The 17,220-nt window shown below is 40.0% G+C and overlaps 1 protein-coding gene across 1 annotated transcript in view; it reads left to right on the top strand.

The window, feature by feature from the left end:
• IGF2BP3 (insulin like growth factor 2 mRNA binding protein 3) overlaps nt 1-17,220 on the top strand; it is a 152,216-nt gene that overhangs the window by 127,767 nt on the left and 7,229 nt on the right. The window contains exon 11 of the mRNA XM_047095908.1: nt 14,675-14,791. Coding sequence (XP_046951864.1) covers nt 14,675-14,791 — 117 coding nt within the window. The remainder of the gene's footprint in view (nt 1-14,674; nt 14,792-17,220) is intronic.

Genomic DNA, 17,220 nt, shown 5'->3' with positions numbered 1-17,220 from the left:
CATGACCTGACCCAAAGTTGGACGCTGAACTGACTGAGCTTCCCTGAAGAAACTCTTATTTAAACTACATCTCTGCTAGCTGCTCTAAACTAGCTTTGTCTTTGGGCACACTCCTTAATCTCTCTGTTCCTCACTTTCCAGTTTGTAAATTGAGGTGTCATTTAAATTCTTTCCTCTCTATTGGCTACAGGTAAGGCCTTTACTGGTTATCAGTAAACTCTCTCACATTATGAGTGGTAACATTATAGAACATTCTTGGACATCTGTCTTTTACACTTCTCTGGCTGCTTCAGTAGCAAAAACTCCTAAAGTGAATTGCTAGGTGTCTATTTTTAAGATAGATAGATACATACATATATACATACATACATAAATACATAAATATTACCTAGAGTTAGTCAATTTTGTGATGTAGTGATATAGTTTTGTGTAATGGGTTCTTGTGTTCTTAGGAAAATAAGGATTGTTTTAAGAAAAGTGAGATTGTATTTAAAACATTTCCAAAGGACTTTTTTTTTTTTTAGTTTTTTTTTAAATGTTTATTTTTGAGAGAGAGAGACAGAGACAGAGACGGAGTGCGAGCAGGGAAGGAGCAGAGAGAGGGAGACACAGAATCTGAAGCAGGCTCCAGGCTTTGAACTGTCAGTACAGAGTCCGACATGGGACTTGAACCCACGGGCTGGGAGATCATGACCTGAGCTGAAGTCGGACGCTCAACGGACTGAGCCACCCAGGTGCCCTTCCAAAGGACTTTTATGATTTAAATATTTAGTGACTTAAGCAAGTAAAGATTTTGTTTTAAGAATGGGAGAAAGGGGTCGGTGAACCATGAGTAAATGTAAGGAAGATCTCACTGGAACACATGGTCTTGGTTTTCCCTGAGATATTAAAACTAAACTGAGTAGGTATAATTAGAAGCAGCCAGTGAGATCAGGAGAAGATGGAGAAGCTGCCGGCAGTAAAGGTAGAAATACTGCTGAAGGGAAGGAGCTGAGAACCCCCTAAGGACCTGGTGGTTTTGTGCACAGGACAAGGGAATTCTCGTCTTAAAGGGAAGAAATGTGGATAATCTTAGCCTGCATTCTTTGCAGAATTCAAGTAGGCTTTTGATTCTACATGTATGCTGGGTAGTGATATAATGGAATCCCCAAGTTCATATGTGGACATTTCTCTAAATTGGTGTAGGAGGTACCATTCAAAACACAAAAAGCTAAGAAAAAAGACAAATCTATCATCTGTCTAGTTGGTATAATTAATAAATTAGGGTTATAATGCATGTGTTTTCTATGGATGAATGTGTTATTGTGATTTCTCTCTTGATTTAAACCTACTACTAACTTTATCTCTGTGTATTAGTCTTAGACCTTAAAGAATATTTCAGGAATCATCCAGAAAACTTAAAAGGGAAAGGACAACTGCCCTTTTCTCCAGAATGGAAGAAATCTGTGCTTTTGTGGGTTTTAACATGTTTGCAATTGCCTCTCCTCTTAGAAATAAATACATAGGTATATAATTCTGTCTTGGAAATTGGGTATATATTTTTACTAACTTAAAAAAAACTTTTTTAATGTTCATTTGTTTTTGAGAGAGAGCACGAGCAGGGGAGGGGCAGAGAGAGAGGGAGGCACAGAATCTGAAGCAGGCTCCAGGCTCTGAGCTGTCCGCACAGAGCCTGATGTGGGGCTTGAACCCACGAACTGCAAGATCATGACCTGAGCTGAAGTCGGACATTTAACTGACTGAGCCATCCAGGCACCCACGTTTTTACAAACTTTGGAGGTAATTATTAATGGGAGCATTGTACTATTTTTAACTTTTCACCTCAAGGACATTCATCTTGATATTAAGCACAGTATCCTCACTTTTAAGAAATTCGGCACCAGGGGCGCCTGGGTGGCTCAGTCGGTTAAGCGGCCGACTTCAGCTCAGGTCATGATCTCGTGGTCCGTGAGTTTGAGTTCCATGTCGGGCTCTGTACTGACAGCTCAGAGCCTGGAGCCTGTTTCAGATTCTGTGTCTCCCTCTCTCTGACCCTCCCCTGTTCATGCTCTGTCTCTGTCTGTCTCAAAAATAAATAAACGTTAAAAAAAAAAAAAAAAAAGAAATTCGGCACCAGACCATTATTTAATGTGCAGCCCGTATTTAAATTTCATAGTTACTCCAGTAATGTTCTATTATATAGCTGTGTTTTCAGTAAAGAATCCAATTAAGGATTATGCATTGCAGTTGGTTGTCACGTCTCTCTAGTCCCCTCTTATCTTTGCAGGAGTCCATCCCTGCATCATCCGTTCCATTTGGTGTCACCTACTCCCTACCCACCACTTGTTTTCTTATTTATGGCATTGAAAAACCCAGGCTAGTGGTTAGTGTCGCCTAGTTAGGATTTGACGGATGCCTCTGTGTGATTAGGCTCAGGTTATACCTTTTTCCGGGAAGGAATACCTTCTCTGTGTCTCACTGGGAAGCAGATGATGTCATTGTGCCTCATTGTTGGTCATACTGTTTGATCGTACAACTAAGGTAGTGTCTGTCCAGTTTCCACATTGTAAAGGTACCTTTCCCACCTATGATTAAGACTGGCGTCTGGGTGGCTCCATTGGTTAAGTGATCAACTTTGGCTCAGGTCATGATCTCATGGTTCATGGGTTCAAGCCCTGTGTCAGGCTCTGTGCTGAACGCTTGCTCGGAGCCTGGAGCCTGCTTCAGATTCTGTGTCTCCTTCTATTTCTGCCCCTCCCCTGCTTGTGCTCTGTCTCACTGTGTCTCTCAAAAATAAATGTAAAAAACAAAATAAAACAAAATACTTTAAAAGAGAATATGTATCTTGCCTCCTCCAGTCTTTCTCAAAGTGGGTATAATATCCATTGCTGCTATTTGCCCAATCACATTATTACTATTTTTATGTCTGTTGTTTTTTTACATTTATTAGTTGGCAATGTTCTGTAAAGAAGACTTTCTCTACTTTGCGCTTTGTGAGGGAAAATGGTTTTTTGTTCTTTACATTAGAATTACCCCAGACCTTTTTTATTAGAATCCCCCAGGGTAGGGGTTGGGGAGGAGATGAAACTCTCAGGGGTCACTATTTTGGAAAGCTCTGACTGACCCGAGTGTGGAGGTAGCCAAGGTTAACAACAGCTGGTCTGTTTCTTTTCTTCTTCTTCTTTAATGTTTATTATTTATGAGAGAGAATGAGAGCGGGGGTGGGGCAGAGAGAAGGAGATGAGGAATCTGAAGCAGGCTCTGAGCTGTCAGCGCAAAACTGGATGCAGGGCTCGAACTCATGAACCGCGACATCATGACCTGAGCCCAAGTCAGGCGCTTAACCAACTGAGCCACCCAGGCGCCCCAGCTGCTCTGTTTCTTAACTGGTTAAGAACCTGTACCTCCCCTTGGGCTTCTACGAATCAAAATCTCAGTGGGAACAGATGGAAGCTAGAAATTTGTGATTTTTGTAAAGGTCATCAGGAGTTTTTTTGTTGTCCGTTCATTGTCAAACTGCTACTGTGCAAGCAACAGATACTATTCTATGGAAGATGGACTCAAATGTTGGAAAAATATCAAGGCTAATGCATGATAGATAATATTTGGGATAAATGTAAATACATAATGACTCAGGCATGCCCCCCTCTTTCTAGGTTTTTTGGTGCTTTATTTTAAACTGTGGTCGAAAACCTACTCCCTTTCTCTGGATCACCTGTTAATTCCAACTCACAGGCAAATATCAGGCCAAGCTGTCTGTGGGATGCTGCCATATGTCTGTTTTCATGCCTCTAAATCTATTTTGGCACACTATGTGTATCAAGATTAGCTTTGGCTATGTATTACAAGAAAAGAAATGGTTTAAATGAGTTTTCCTTTTTCATGAGAAGAGTTGAAGGGTAGACAATCCAAGGCTGGTAGTAGTTATGTTGTATCATCTAGGACAGGTGCTCCTATTGGCTTGGCATGCCGCCTCCCAGCCCAGGATGATTGCTCAGGTTTCAGCCATTGAGTCTGATTCCAGCCAGCAAGGATGAAGGATAAAAAAATCAGCAGCCACCTCGTAGGACACTGCCTGAGGATAGCTTTTTACACTTCCACTGGTGTCTTGTTTGCCAGAACATAATGTCTGTTACGTCTACCTGCAAGAGAAGCTGGGAAGCAGTGTCTCTAACTGAAGAGATGAACAAATCTGCCCTACTGAATTGAGCAGTATTACCTGTAAAAGGTGTCTCACAGAGCTTTGGGAGGGTGGAGGTGAGCTTCTAAGTTCAATCAGAGACAAAACAAAAACGACACAAAAAGAACCCAGAATGATCTAAATTAATTCTAGAGCACAGAATTCCATGATTCAGATTCCACTCCTACAGAAAATTTTCATTGAAAATTAAAGGGAAAACACCATTTTCAGAGAATTGTTGTGTTTCTGGATACCAGTTAGAGTGAACTGTACTTCCAGATAGCTGTCAGGCAGTTTTCTGATTTAATGTTTTAAGGGAACAATTCTTCTACCAAGTTCTGTTGTAGTATATAACCTCTTTGTGGGGGAGTACTTAGTTGGAATAGCTTTGCCTTCACTGTATATTATTAGACTTTGTTCTTTTTCTAAACTCCGATCACTAATAGTCTTAAATGTACCTAGTAGTCACTACTTTGAGAAGCGAACTGTTGTTTTTAAAGGCAATAATTAGGGGCACCTGGGTGACTCAGTTGGTTAAGTGTCTGACTTCAGCTCAGGTCATGATCTCGAGGTTTGTGAATTCGAGCCCCGCCTCTGGCTCTGTGCTTGACAGAACCTGGAACTTACTTCAGACTCTGTCTCCCTCTCTCTAAAAAATAAATAAGCATTAAAAAATATTTTTTTAATAAAAAATAAAGGCAATAATTAACTTTACTAAAGCTTTATGGGTTGTTTTTTTTTTTTTTTCCTCCTTACCATTTCTTCTGATATTCCCTTTATTCCCGTTGGCTTCACTTTTCTTCTTGCTGAAGAACCTAGTATTGTAGGTCTGTGGGGGTCTATGATACGTTTATTTAAAAACTGGGTTAGAGGATTAAAGGTTGGCAGGTGTTTGCTCTCAGCACGTGAGGATGCACCGCAGCTGCCATTCGGCATCTACAGCTGCTGATGAGAAGCTTGTTGCTCCTTAGAAGTTCTCACAGGGAAGTCGGTTACTTACCAAGATCATCTCTCTATGCTTGATGGCCTGTAGGTGAGCAGAGAATCTCTTTTACTTTCAATGTACATTGCCTGGTAAGAAGTAGGTTTTGATGACTAAACGTTTCAAAGACTCTCTCTTTTTATGTATAGCTCTCTCTCTCTCTTTTAGGGTTGTTTCATTTTGCTACTCATGTTTTCCGACTGCTGCTTTGTAACATGAAAGGAGAATTGATGCGCCTTGACTTGGGATAAATCCCTTGCCTCTGTTCCATTCCAGGACTTGGCCCACCCTTCCCCCCTCAACGTATTCTAACCGGAACCTGCCAGGTAGATTTTTTCCTAATACAGCCAGAGTTGGTTCTTGCAACAGACAAAAAGTCTCTAGTTCCTGCCTAGCAGCTGGCTCATGCAGTACTTAATTGGCAAACTTTGAGTTCAGAAATGACAAGAAATGCTCCTTTCAGAAATGCTCAAACAGTAGGGAAGAGGCAGTTGGCAGCTCCTGCACAGAGCAAGAACTGAAATTGGCATAGCACAGAACAGCATCCATAGCTGAATGGTATTTCCTGGCGTTTGGTTTGGCAGAAGTTAGCTCAAGTGCTGTTGTCTTCATAATTTTGATACCGTCTTTGGAATCTTCCCAGAAATCTCCAAAACAATAGCGTGATCTTAAAATCGCAAACTTTCTGTTTATCAAAGAGGCAAGAAAGATAAACATTTTCTTAGGTTTTAGCTAGTTTTGAGATCAGTTCTTAGTGCTCTACTCCTTAGGATTTCTTACTGTAGGTACAGGTCTTTTGTCAGTAAAATATTTGAAAGTAAATCACTCATTGTATACACTTATTACCTCTAAGAGGCCTTGGTTATGTAGCTATGGGAGAAATTTTCTGTGGCGCCCTCCCCCCCCCCCCTTTTTTTTTTTAAAGACTTCAGTATTCTGTTCAGGTCATAGAGTTGAGTAAACTTAATTTCAGTTCCAAACCCAAATCCATTAAAACAAAACAAAAAACCCAGGAGTATCTATTTTACAAACCAAAGGGAAACACTGGCATCCTTCCAGGTTCCTGAAGGCTGGTTTTGTTGGCTGGCACGCATGTCTCCATGCCTTTGTGATGTCTTAGATTCTGTTCCCCACAAAGTAAATGCACTTAACCCTACTGTTTGCTCATTCTTGTATCTCCTCATGATAGATGATTAGGAATTACTCATTGGCAGACTTTACCAGTTACGCAAACTTCAATTGAGCAGCTTTGTTCTTACGTTACTTCAAGTTACAGAGTCTGCCAAGAAGTCCAAAGGAAGTTTTGCCGATAGGCATCTGGCAGAAATCCACTGGGAAGCAGCTTGGGTCATGTGACTGTCCTTCACCTCTGAAGGTTTTGTAAGAAGCATTCAGGATAATGCAGCTGAACATTAACTTAAATGCAAAGAATGTGTAACAAAGGGTGATGCTGATGAATTTTTTCAAGCTTGAGCTCAGAGACTTAAGAATCACAGGTGAAAGAGGCTTATCAAAACCCATTGTTCTGGCTACTTAGTTTTGTAAGTAAAAGTTAGGTATCCAAATCCTGGAAACATGGCTTACTGTGCAGATGTCTGTATAGCAGTAATTTGTACCACAGAGACAGTTTAATGATTATCAAATAGACAGGATGATTATGCAAAGTACCTTATATTCCCAGAGGAAAATTTCCTTGAAAAGTAACCTACAGTCAGGGAGATGCTTGGTGAATAAGGAATTGGCACAGAGGGAAATGGGTGATGTTCAGACGTCTGGTGAGTCAACTTTTTATTAATGTGCTATTGCCAGGGACACAGCACTGCCCATCGATCTGGGGTGCCACCTCCTCGTTTGTTTGGTTTGCTTCTAACACTGCTTTTTATGTTTGATAGGTTTTCTTGTTTCTGTTTTCATCCCAGCACAGAATACTTTTCTGTCAGCATACAGATTCTCCCTTGATGTCTTCACCCCCTCTTTGTTAATAGTCCTTTCGGCCCTTCTCTACTGACCACCATTCCTTTTCCAAAGCCTCACACAGCTTTTAAATTTGTTCTTAGTATTGGATTTGTTATCTCCTACTCAATTTCCGCTCCTAAAAATCAACAACAAAAAAAGCATTGATGGCCTTTCTTCACTGTGTCAGAAAGATTATTTTGCTTTTATTCAGCTTTCGAGGCTGCAACATAGGTTTTGCCTTGGAGCTTTTCTCCTCACAGAGCCGTCTTGAGTTATCTTCTAGGCGAAGACACATGCGTATGCTGTGCTTGTGAGGGAGGCTCTGCAACTTTCACTCCAAGGATGATGCCTGTTAATGCTGGTCCTCTCAAGACGTACAGAAGTTGCTCTCTGGGATCAGTCCCAGGAAGAGTGTTCTTTACTAAGCAGATGGATAGTTTTTCTCTTAGAGGTATACTGAGTTATGCAGCTGATTTGTCTTAAAATTAGCTGCTGGAAAGCTTAGAGCTAAATGTATATAACAACAACATTCCTGGCTTCATGTTTTAGATTCAGGTCTTTATATTCTCATTTCTTCGTTGCCTCTGTTTTACTTCTGGATTACTTGTATTTTCTAAGCAGCCTAAAATCTTTCTGGAACAAGGCCCAGAAAACAATTAATTATGCAGTCATGGCAAAACACAATGGGGCAGATCTGAGCAAGTTGCACATTAGGTTAGTCTGATCATTAAAAAGGTCTTTATGACTGTCAGTCTCAAAACAAAAGTATATTATTGAGAAGAACATGATGTAGATGTTCTCAGATAAAATACTTAGGTCCTATCTTTACTTTAAAAAAAAAACAACAACAACAAAAACTGGTTAAGATTAATGTGTCTGTTATACCATAAGGACCAGAATGAAAAAGTATTAACATTGAGCACAGTTTATGGTCAGTGTCCACATTAATTCAGTTATTAAAAAATAAGAAAGGCCTTAAAGTGTCCCTGTGGAATAAATGGTACGTGGTAATTGCATAAAACACTGGCAGGCTGTGAGATACAGTGCTTTGCACGCAGAGGCACTATTCTTAGGACTGGGAAATGCTAAAGAATGAAATAATTTTATTTAGTGTTCTTCGTTGGTGAATAGAAACAGAAGTGACTTGGCCAAGCTGTGCTGGACAGGCCCCTCTCACAGGTCTCCACAGTCAAGGGTTCAGTGGGAAGGCAAACCCTCTTCTCGTGTATGTGTTCTAAGAGTGCTTACGGAGCTACAAGGGAGGCTTCGTTTAGCTGACAGCTGTGTTAAGACCTGCATTGTGTTAGGATGTCCTGGGAAACACCGGGAATACCAGCTTGTAAAGAATATAAGTACGTCTACATATGCTAAAGCAACAAAACCCAATGATTTTCATCAGTAATATTTCCTGGAATTGAATTTTAGATTAACTCTTACTGGAAATATTAGGTACATGTGGGTTATAGATCAAGGAAGAGACACAGAAGAGCACAGTTTAGATGATTTTCATTTGTAGAAAACTAAGCATAGGGTCTAGAATCCTGTGTTGCTGGACTTTTCATAAGTGTGAAAGGCGTGGTTCAAAATAAAATGATTTTCACTTTCCCTTAATATATCCATTGACCATAAGATAAATTTATTAGTATGAGAACTTGGAAATAACTTGTCAGGTAGGTTTGTTTGTTTATATTGACTTTTTAAAAATTTATTTTGAGACAGTGAGCCTGCATGTGAGCACGGGAGGGGCAGGAGGAGAGAATTTTTTTAATAGATTTTTTTTTAAGCTTTATTTATTTATTTTGAGGGAGGGAGGGGGGGAGAGAGAGAGAGAAAGAGAGAGAGAATGAGAGAGAGAATGAGAATCCCAAGCAGGCCCCACACTGCCAGTGTGGAGCCGAATGCAGGGATTGAACTCATGAACCATGAGATCATGACCTGAGCCGAAATCAAGAGTTGGACGCTTCACCGACTGAGCCACCCAAGTGCCCTTGAGAATCTTTTTGTTTGTTTGTTTGTTTTGAGAGAGAGAACGTGAACAGGGGAGGGGCAGAGAGACAGATGGAGTGAGAATCCCAAGCAGGCTCTGTGCTGTCTGCGCAGAGCCCAACGAGGGGCTCAATCTGTGAGATCATGACCTGAGCTGAAACCAATGGTCAGATGCTTAATCAACTTGAGCCACCCAGGTGTTCCTGTCAATTTTATTTTTTTCAGGTTTGTTTATTTATGAGGGGGTAGGAAGGGCAGAGATGGGGGACAGAGGATCCGAAGTGGGCTCTCTGCTGTCAGCACAGCTTGAACTCACGAACTGTGAGACCATAACCTGAGCCAAAGTTGGATGCTTAACCGATTGAGCCACCCAGGTGCCCCCCAACCCCATCTGTCAATTTTAAATGTTAATACTCTGATCATCGCTTCCATGACATAAAATCTTAGAAGTATTTGTACAGGGGCACAAGATTTATGTTAGAGATTTGATTACAGTATTATATAAATTAGTGAAAAAATGGGAAACCAAACTTTCTGCAGATCTTGAAAGTATCACCTTCAGCTGCAACAAAATAACAGTTAAAGATGAAGGAATTTTGAATTTTTTCTTGAGAACTTCTCAGAGATGTGGTTATTTTATTCTCAACAGTGGAAACAAACATCGAAACTCTAAGTTATAAAGTTTTAAACAGGCATAAGATGGGTGTGTGCAGTGGACAACAGACCTGATGCTTTCAGATGCTTGTTCTCTTGGAGCATCTTTTTTTTTTTTTTTTTTTTTGGTGGGTGATTCAATTAAACTACTTAATCATTAGGTTTTTTGAAAGAAATTTTATTGAGGTATAATTGACCTATAACTGTGGTTTCAGGGGCACAATGATTGGATATTTGTATATATTGCACAATGATCACCACAGTAAGTCAACAGCCTTTACCATAATTCTTTTTTTCCTCGTGATGAGAACTTTTAAGATCTCTCGGTGCAACTTTCAAATGTGCAATAGAGAATTAACAATAGTCATAACATAGTCTTTGATGCCATTTTTTACACATTGATGATCACAGGTTTAAGCTTTTGCCAACATAAGAAATTTGTTTTGACTCAGGAAATCATACCAAGGCAGATGGAAGAGTGATAAGGCAGCACCTCCTCAAATGAAAGTTCTGTTGGGCTGTTTTTCTCAAAGCACATCCTATACCTGCTGGAAGTAGAGTTATGTCCTTTAATTTTTCTTTTTCTTTTCTTTCTTTTTTTTTTTTTTTAAGAGAGCACAAGTGGGGAGAGGGGCAGAGGGAGAGAAAGAATCTCAGGCAGGCTCCATGCTCAGTACAGATCCTGACGCAGGATTTTATCTCATGATTATGAGATCATGACCTGAGCCAAAATGGAGTCAGACTCTAAACTGAGCCACCAAGGACCCCCCTGCCCTCCATTTTAAAAGAATAAATATGGCTCAAGAGCTAGAGAAGCCCAGGTTTGAATGCTGGTTACAATACCAGTCAGTATATTACTGTGTGCATCTCTCTGGCTCAGTTTTCTCATCTTTAAAAGGCAAATGTTGGGGTACCTGGGTGGTTCAGTTGGTTAAGTGTTCGACTTCGGCTCAGGTTATGATCTTGCGGTTCATGAGTTTGATCCCTGCTTGGGGCTCTGTGCTGACAGCTCAGAGCCTGGAGCCTGCTTCAGATTCTGTATCTTCCCTCTCTCTCTGCCCCAACCCAACTCCTACTCTGTCTGTATGTCTCTCTCTCAAAAATAAACATTCAAAAATGTTTTTAGAAATGGGAATGTTGTTAGTTTATGTTAGTCGGATGGGTTGTGAGGTGTAGATGAGGTAATGCACCTTTCACAGAGGAAACACAAACTCTTGACACTCCCTGATCATACCTTCTTAAATCTGAAGTTTTGCAGGCTTTCTACACATCTCCCACCATGTTAAACACAAAGGTAGCACTCAGATGTTACATGAATGGCTTAACTGGAATCCCACCATTCTGAGTGGGAAACTTTGTGTATAACTTGATAATTACCAATTTTAAATGTTCAGACCCTTTGTCTCCAGCTAAATTTTATCTATGAGTTTATGTAACAGAGGTATACAAGGGCACAACTTTTTGTACAAAGATTTGATTGCACCATCACATGAATTAGTTGAAAATTAAGTACACACGAACGCATGCACCAAGATAAATCAGTAGTCGAGTCTAGCTGGAGGAATGCCCTACTAATAGGTGAGGGAGGGGCATCTGAATGACGTGGGAGGAGGAGATGCAAAGTGTATCTCTATGGTAAAAAAACAAACTAGAACACATTATTTGTAGGATGCTCCCATTTATTTACTATTTTCGGTTCATTAAATCTATTTCCTCCCCATGAAACGGGTCTGCCTGTCCTTACCTCGTTTTCCACGTCATCTTTTCCACTGGGTTTAAGTCATTCTTCCAGAGAGTTTTGCTTGAAAGAATTGAACTTTTTGGGCATGGCACTTCATTGGGTATTGAGTTGATCGTAGAGGTAATAGTTATTTGGGTCAGTGTAAATTTTCCTGATTGATAACTTGAAGAAAAGTTTTTTACATTTTCTGATTTAATGACCTTTTATCTTACCTAATATTTCCTTTTTCTCATTTCAGTTTAACTGGTAAATAGGCAAGGTTTTCCTTTAAAGAACCAGTCTGGCCTTTTTGTTATTTCCAGACTGTTAACTGTTTACTAATTTATTATTATTTTTTAATAGTTTTATTTTTAAGTTTGAGAGAGAGCATGTGTGTACACATGTGCAAGTGGTGGATAGGGAAGGGGCAGAGAGAGGGAGAGAGAATGAATCCCAAGCAGGCTCTGGACTGTCAGCACAGAGCCCAAGTCAGGGCTTGAACTCACAAACCGTGAGATCATGACCTGAGCCGAGACCAAGCATTCGACACTTAACTGACTGAGCCACCCAGGCGCCCCTACTAATTTAGTGTTTAAAAAATCTTTGCTTCTTGGGGCACCTGGGTGGCTCAGTCAGTTAAGGGTCTGACTTCGGCTCAGGTCATGATCTCAGTTTGTGAGTTCAAGTCCCGCATCGGGTTCTGTGCTGACAGCTCGGAGCCTGCAGCCTGCTTCAGAGTCTGTGTCTCCCTCTCTCTATCTGCCCCTCCCCTACTCACTCACTCACTCTCTCTCTCTCAAAAACAAACATTAAAAAAATTTTTTTTAATAAAAAAATTTTTTTTGCTTTGGAGGAAGGAAACTATAAAGACTTCTAAAAAAAAAAAAAAATTCTGGGGCGCCTGGGTGGCGCAGTCAGTTAAGTGTCCGACTTCAGCCAGGTCACGATCTCGTGGTCCGGGAGTTTGAGCCCCGCGTCAGGCTCTGGGCTGATGGCTCAGAGCCTGGAGCCTGTTTCCAATTCTGTGTCTCCCTTTCTCTCTGCCCCTCCCCCGTTCATGCTCTGTCTCTGTCCCAAAAATGAAATAAACGTTGAAAAAAAAAATGTTTAAAAAAAAAAATTCCTACCAAATAATGTGAGTAAACTGTCCTGTGGAACAGCGTTCTGGTAAGTGCGTATTGAGGGCCAAGTAGCATGGCTGATGCATCCATATGTGTTTCTGCTGTTGATCATCGTTATCTCCCCATAGACCCAAGGTACTGAGTGCTCCATTCTCGCTGCTTGCACTCTGGGCTTAATAGGGAGAAGATGGAGTTGATAATGCTACTGGTAATTTTTGTGTTGTGAGAGTGATGGTCATCTGGTGGACCAATATTACATAGCACAAAATCTGTATCCACTTACAGTAAAAATGAATAAGCCCAGTACTGCTGTTTTCTTTGACTAAGATTTTCAGAAACTGAACATTCTAAAGATTTTCCTAGTTCCTGGGATGCTTGAAAGCAAAACTTTGGCATGTTTGAGACTTTTTACCAATTTGGGAAGAGTTTTGTAAATTAGAAATTAGATGGAAGCTGTTTTATGGCTGTATGTGAACATATGACAGTACTGAGGGACCAACTTGAGTACTGGACAATGGAATCTATAGTATACTACATAATAGGAATGGAAGACTTAAGACAGAATTCTGTGAAGTGTTTCTTACCAAGTAGTTAATGTGTACATTTCTTATTGCAATATATCTTCTAATATCTCTGTAAATCTTAGTTTAGCTGTATTTTTTTAAATGCGTATTAAATTTTACTTGGTTTATTAAGTTGTGTATCATCTTAAAATAATTTTTGGCATAGGGGCAGCTAGGTGGCTCAGTCAGATAAAAATGTTTGCTTCTTGATTTTGGCTCAGGTGAAGATCTCATGGTTCATGAGATTGAGCCCCACATTGAGCTGTTTTCCCTTACCAGGGATTCTCTGTCTCCCTCTCTCCTGCTTGTGCTCTCTCTCACTCTCTTCAAATAAATAAATAAAAAATATTTCTTGGCATATGTAGGAAACCTATACCTGCTTGTCAATTTTTCTGTAACCGAAAATTGCTCTTAAGTGTTAGAAAATAAAATATTTAAAAAAACATTTCTTGGAATGAATTTCTTAGAATTCTCCCTGGAAGCATGTTTTCTTAATGTTGTTAGAAAGTAAGTATTAATGTGTGAACATGTGCACTGCTTCTGGCATCTTAGAACCTGTAGCTCACCATAACATCACTGAATTTTGGATTAGTCTATTTTTTTGGAACCCAGTCCACTGTGTCTGTTGAGTGTGTCCTTTAACCTTACAAGAATGACCATTTGAAGGGAGACAACTCAGGAAGGACATAGTTGGCTTGAAGGGGGAAGTTAAAATCCATTTTTGAAAAATCTTTCAGGAGGTAGCCTTCAAAATGTTTTCTGGGGCATCAGGGTGACTCATGCAGTTGAGCAACTGACTCTTGGTTTTGGCTCAGATCATGATCTCACGGTTTATAGGTTCAAGCCCCATGCCAGGCTCTACACTGGTCGTGCAGAGCCTGCTTAGGATTGTCTCTCCCCTCTCTCTCTGCCCCTCCTCTGCACACTCTATCTCGAAACAAATCTTTAAGAAAAGATTTTCCAATTTGTCCATGTGTAAATGGCAAAGGAAGGGCAGAGATAAAAGGAATAAAGAATTATATGGGAGAGAATCTTAGGGCAGTTTACTATTAAAGTGATAAAGTTTTCTTCTAGTCCTGTACTCTGCTTGGGTGTGGTGCATACTGAATGGTAGTGGTAAGGTTTTACACTATTTAGTCCTATGTAATGACACTCAGGAGTTGTTCCCTTTGAGAATAGGTGTGTGTTTACGAAGCAAAACCTACATGGATAAGGTGTAGAATAGGTGTCCTTGGATACAGTTGTTTGTTGATGTGTAGCCCAGAATTTCATTTACTTGTCAAGAACCTAAACTTTACAACATTTACGTATCTTTTAAATCTGTACACCAGTGACATTCTAAAGTTGAGGCAAATAGTGTAAAGTGACCTTTTAAATTGAGTGCTTTCAGGTTGGACAGGAGATCTTCTCAACTTTAGGTAAACTCTTGCCAACTTCCTAATATTTTTACTGTATGAGAACGCCCCATCCCTATGCCAATGATAACAGCCTGACTTGTACCCAATTCACATGTATGTCCTGTCTTTCCAACAGCAATCAGAAACGGAGACTGTTCACCTGTTTATCCCAGCCCTGTCTGTCGGCGCCATTATCGGCAAGCAGGGGCAGCACATCAAGCAGCTTTCTCGATTTGCAGGAGCTTCTATTAAGGTACCCTTTTGCCAGCTGTGGCTCTTAGTGCCTTAATGACAGTAAGTTACAGAAACATGAGTTGTCCTGCCACTTCATAATTGGAATTAAATATTGCAGTGTATGCTGGGGTTACATGTAGGGTGTGACACAAAACCGCAAACAATAGTAGCTTCAACATAGTAAGTCGAATTTTGTCTCCAGGAAAAATAGGAGTTGAGTAATCCAGGACTGATAATGGTGGTTTTGCCCCACCAAGTCCTCCACCTAGATTGCTTCCAGCTGATCATCCCTAGGCAGGGCTTTGGTCCCTCAAGCTCACAGATGACACTATTCACCGCTCTCCCAATCAGTCTGTGGTCCAGCCAGTTGGAGAAGACAACATTAAGACCCCTTCTCTTATAAAGGCTTCTTATTAGCTGCCAAAGGGAAATGCAGTCCATGTACGTTTACCTAAAGGTTTTATTGTTGCGGAAAGTGGGATAACAATTATCAGGGAACAACTAATGGTATCCACCAAATAGATAATTGTGTGCTCTGAAGAGTCTGTGTTTTGATATGCTGAGAAATAGTATAATATCAGACGTACAGGTCATTGTGTTTTAGGGAATGCACAAGTTGATAAAAGTTGGATACAGTGACAGTTTCTTTCATGAAAATTATCAATCTTTTGGGGTGTTTTTTGTTACTGTTTTATAAAAATTTTATTTAAAAGAATATAGTACACAACAAAGCTACACTCAGATGTTAATAGCGTGTTTATTTCCAGCTGTCCCAAAATGGGAAGAAGCACATGTTCATCAACTGGCAAATGGATAAACTGTGGTGAAGCTATACAATAAATATTAAGAACAAACTATTGAAAAATAAGAACATGGTTGAATCTCATGACACATGCTAAGGGAAAGGATCAGACTCAAAAGGCCACATACTCTCCGATCCACTTTTATGAAAATATGGGAAAAGGCAGAAGTACTGGGATAAAGAAAAAGTCAGTGGTTGCTAGGAATTAGAGGTGGAAGAGAGGCTTGAATACAAAGAGATAGCAGGAAGAATTGTGGAGAATGACGGAACTTTTTATTTTGATTGATGTGGTGATCTGCCTATTATGCATTTGTTACAAAAGAATGAATTTTACTGATGTAAATTAAATAGTGAATAAAAAAGGCAAAACACAGAAATAGTCCTCATGTGCTCTCCTGTAGCAAAAGATAACAAAATACATGAACAGGAAATGGGGCCAAAATAAACAGGTAAAGGAAAAGAGATGGTAGACAATCAAGTAATGAACCAACTTTACTATCCTGCTAGTTTCCTGATTAAAAAGAAATCTTGGACACATGCAAAAAGAACGTAGTAGACTGGCTTGGGGGAAAACCTGCAATGAACATTTTATGAACAAGAATTGAGTATTTAGGTATTCACTTGTTTCTCTTTTGGGCTTCATGTCTGTTAAGTAACAGACATATATTTGGTATTGTTAATATAATTACTTGTGTTCACTTGTTGGACATGAAGATTGTTCCTAACTTACCCTGCACATAGTGCAGTGATGGACAAAATTTGCCAAATTGTTAAAAAAACAACCTTATTCTGTAAGTCGATAAAAATAGATCTGGTGAGCCAAAGGGCATGTGTTTTCAGGCTTCTCAGAGTAGGCCCAGGCCTCCATCACCAGTATTAACAAAAGAAATCTAGTCAGAAAGATAAAGAATGCTATCTTTTTTCCAGGGGTTTCTTGTGAATAATTCTAAGAACTTAGACTAAAAATTAGTAAGTGTCCCTCATAAAGTAGGAATAATATTAGCATGGCTCTAAGTTGACAAAGGGAGAAAGCACTGACTCCATTAAAAATAAAAACATTCTTGGGGCACCTGGGTGGCTCAGTTGATTAAGCACCCAACTCTAGATTTTGGCTCAGGTCATGACCTCACACTTGGTGAGTCTGAACCCATATCGGGCTCTGTGCTGACAGCATGGAGCCTGCTTGGGATTCTCTCTCTTTTCTCTCTGCCCCTTACCTGCTTGTGTGCATGCTCTAAAATTTTTAAGAATTGTATAAAAAAAAAACCCCCTTTTTTTTTTTTTGTAAATATGTGGAAAAGTGTCTAGTAGCTTGTATAAGTAACTGAAAGTGATCATATTGAGTGGTAGAATTTGAAGTAGTTTTTATCATATCCTTTGCTTCCTATTCTTACATAGTAATAATATATTTTATAAATAAGAATTTGCTTCTTGCACAGCATTATGTCTAGCAATTTTTTTTTTATTTGAGAGATTGAGCAGGGGAGGGTATGGGATGGGGGAGAGAGAATCTTAAGCAGGCTCCAAATTCAGTGCAGAGCCTGATGGCAGAAATTGATCCCATGACCCTGGGATCATGACCTGAGCCAAAATCAAGAGTCACATGCTCAACTGACTGAGCCAACCAAGCACCCCTAGGAAATTTT

This window comes from Lynx rufus, unplaced genomic scaffold (genome assembly GCF_022079265.1).
Source record: "Lynx rufus isolate CCGP_SWC_20201006 ecotype Redwood Valley unplaced genomic scaffold, mLynRuf1.p SCAF_4, whole genome shotgun sequence".
In the NCBI taxonomy this organism is placed as follows: Eukaryota; Metazoa; Chordata; class Mammalia; order Carnivora; family Felidae; genus Lynx; species Lynx rufus.
Note: the sequence above shows the minus strand (reverse complement) of the source record. Positions and strands in the feature narration are given on the sequence as shown.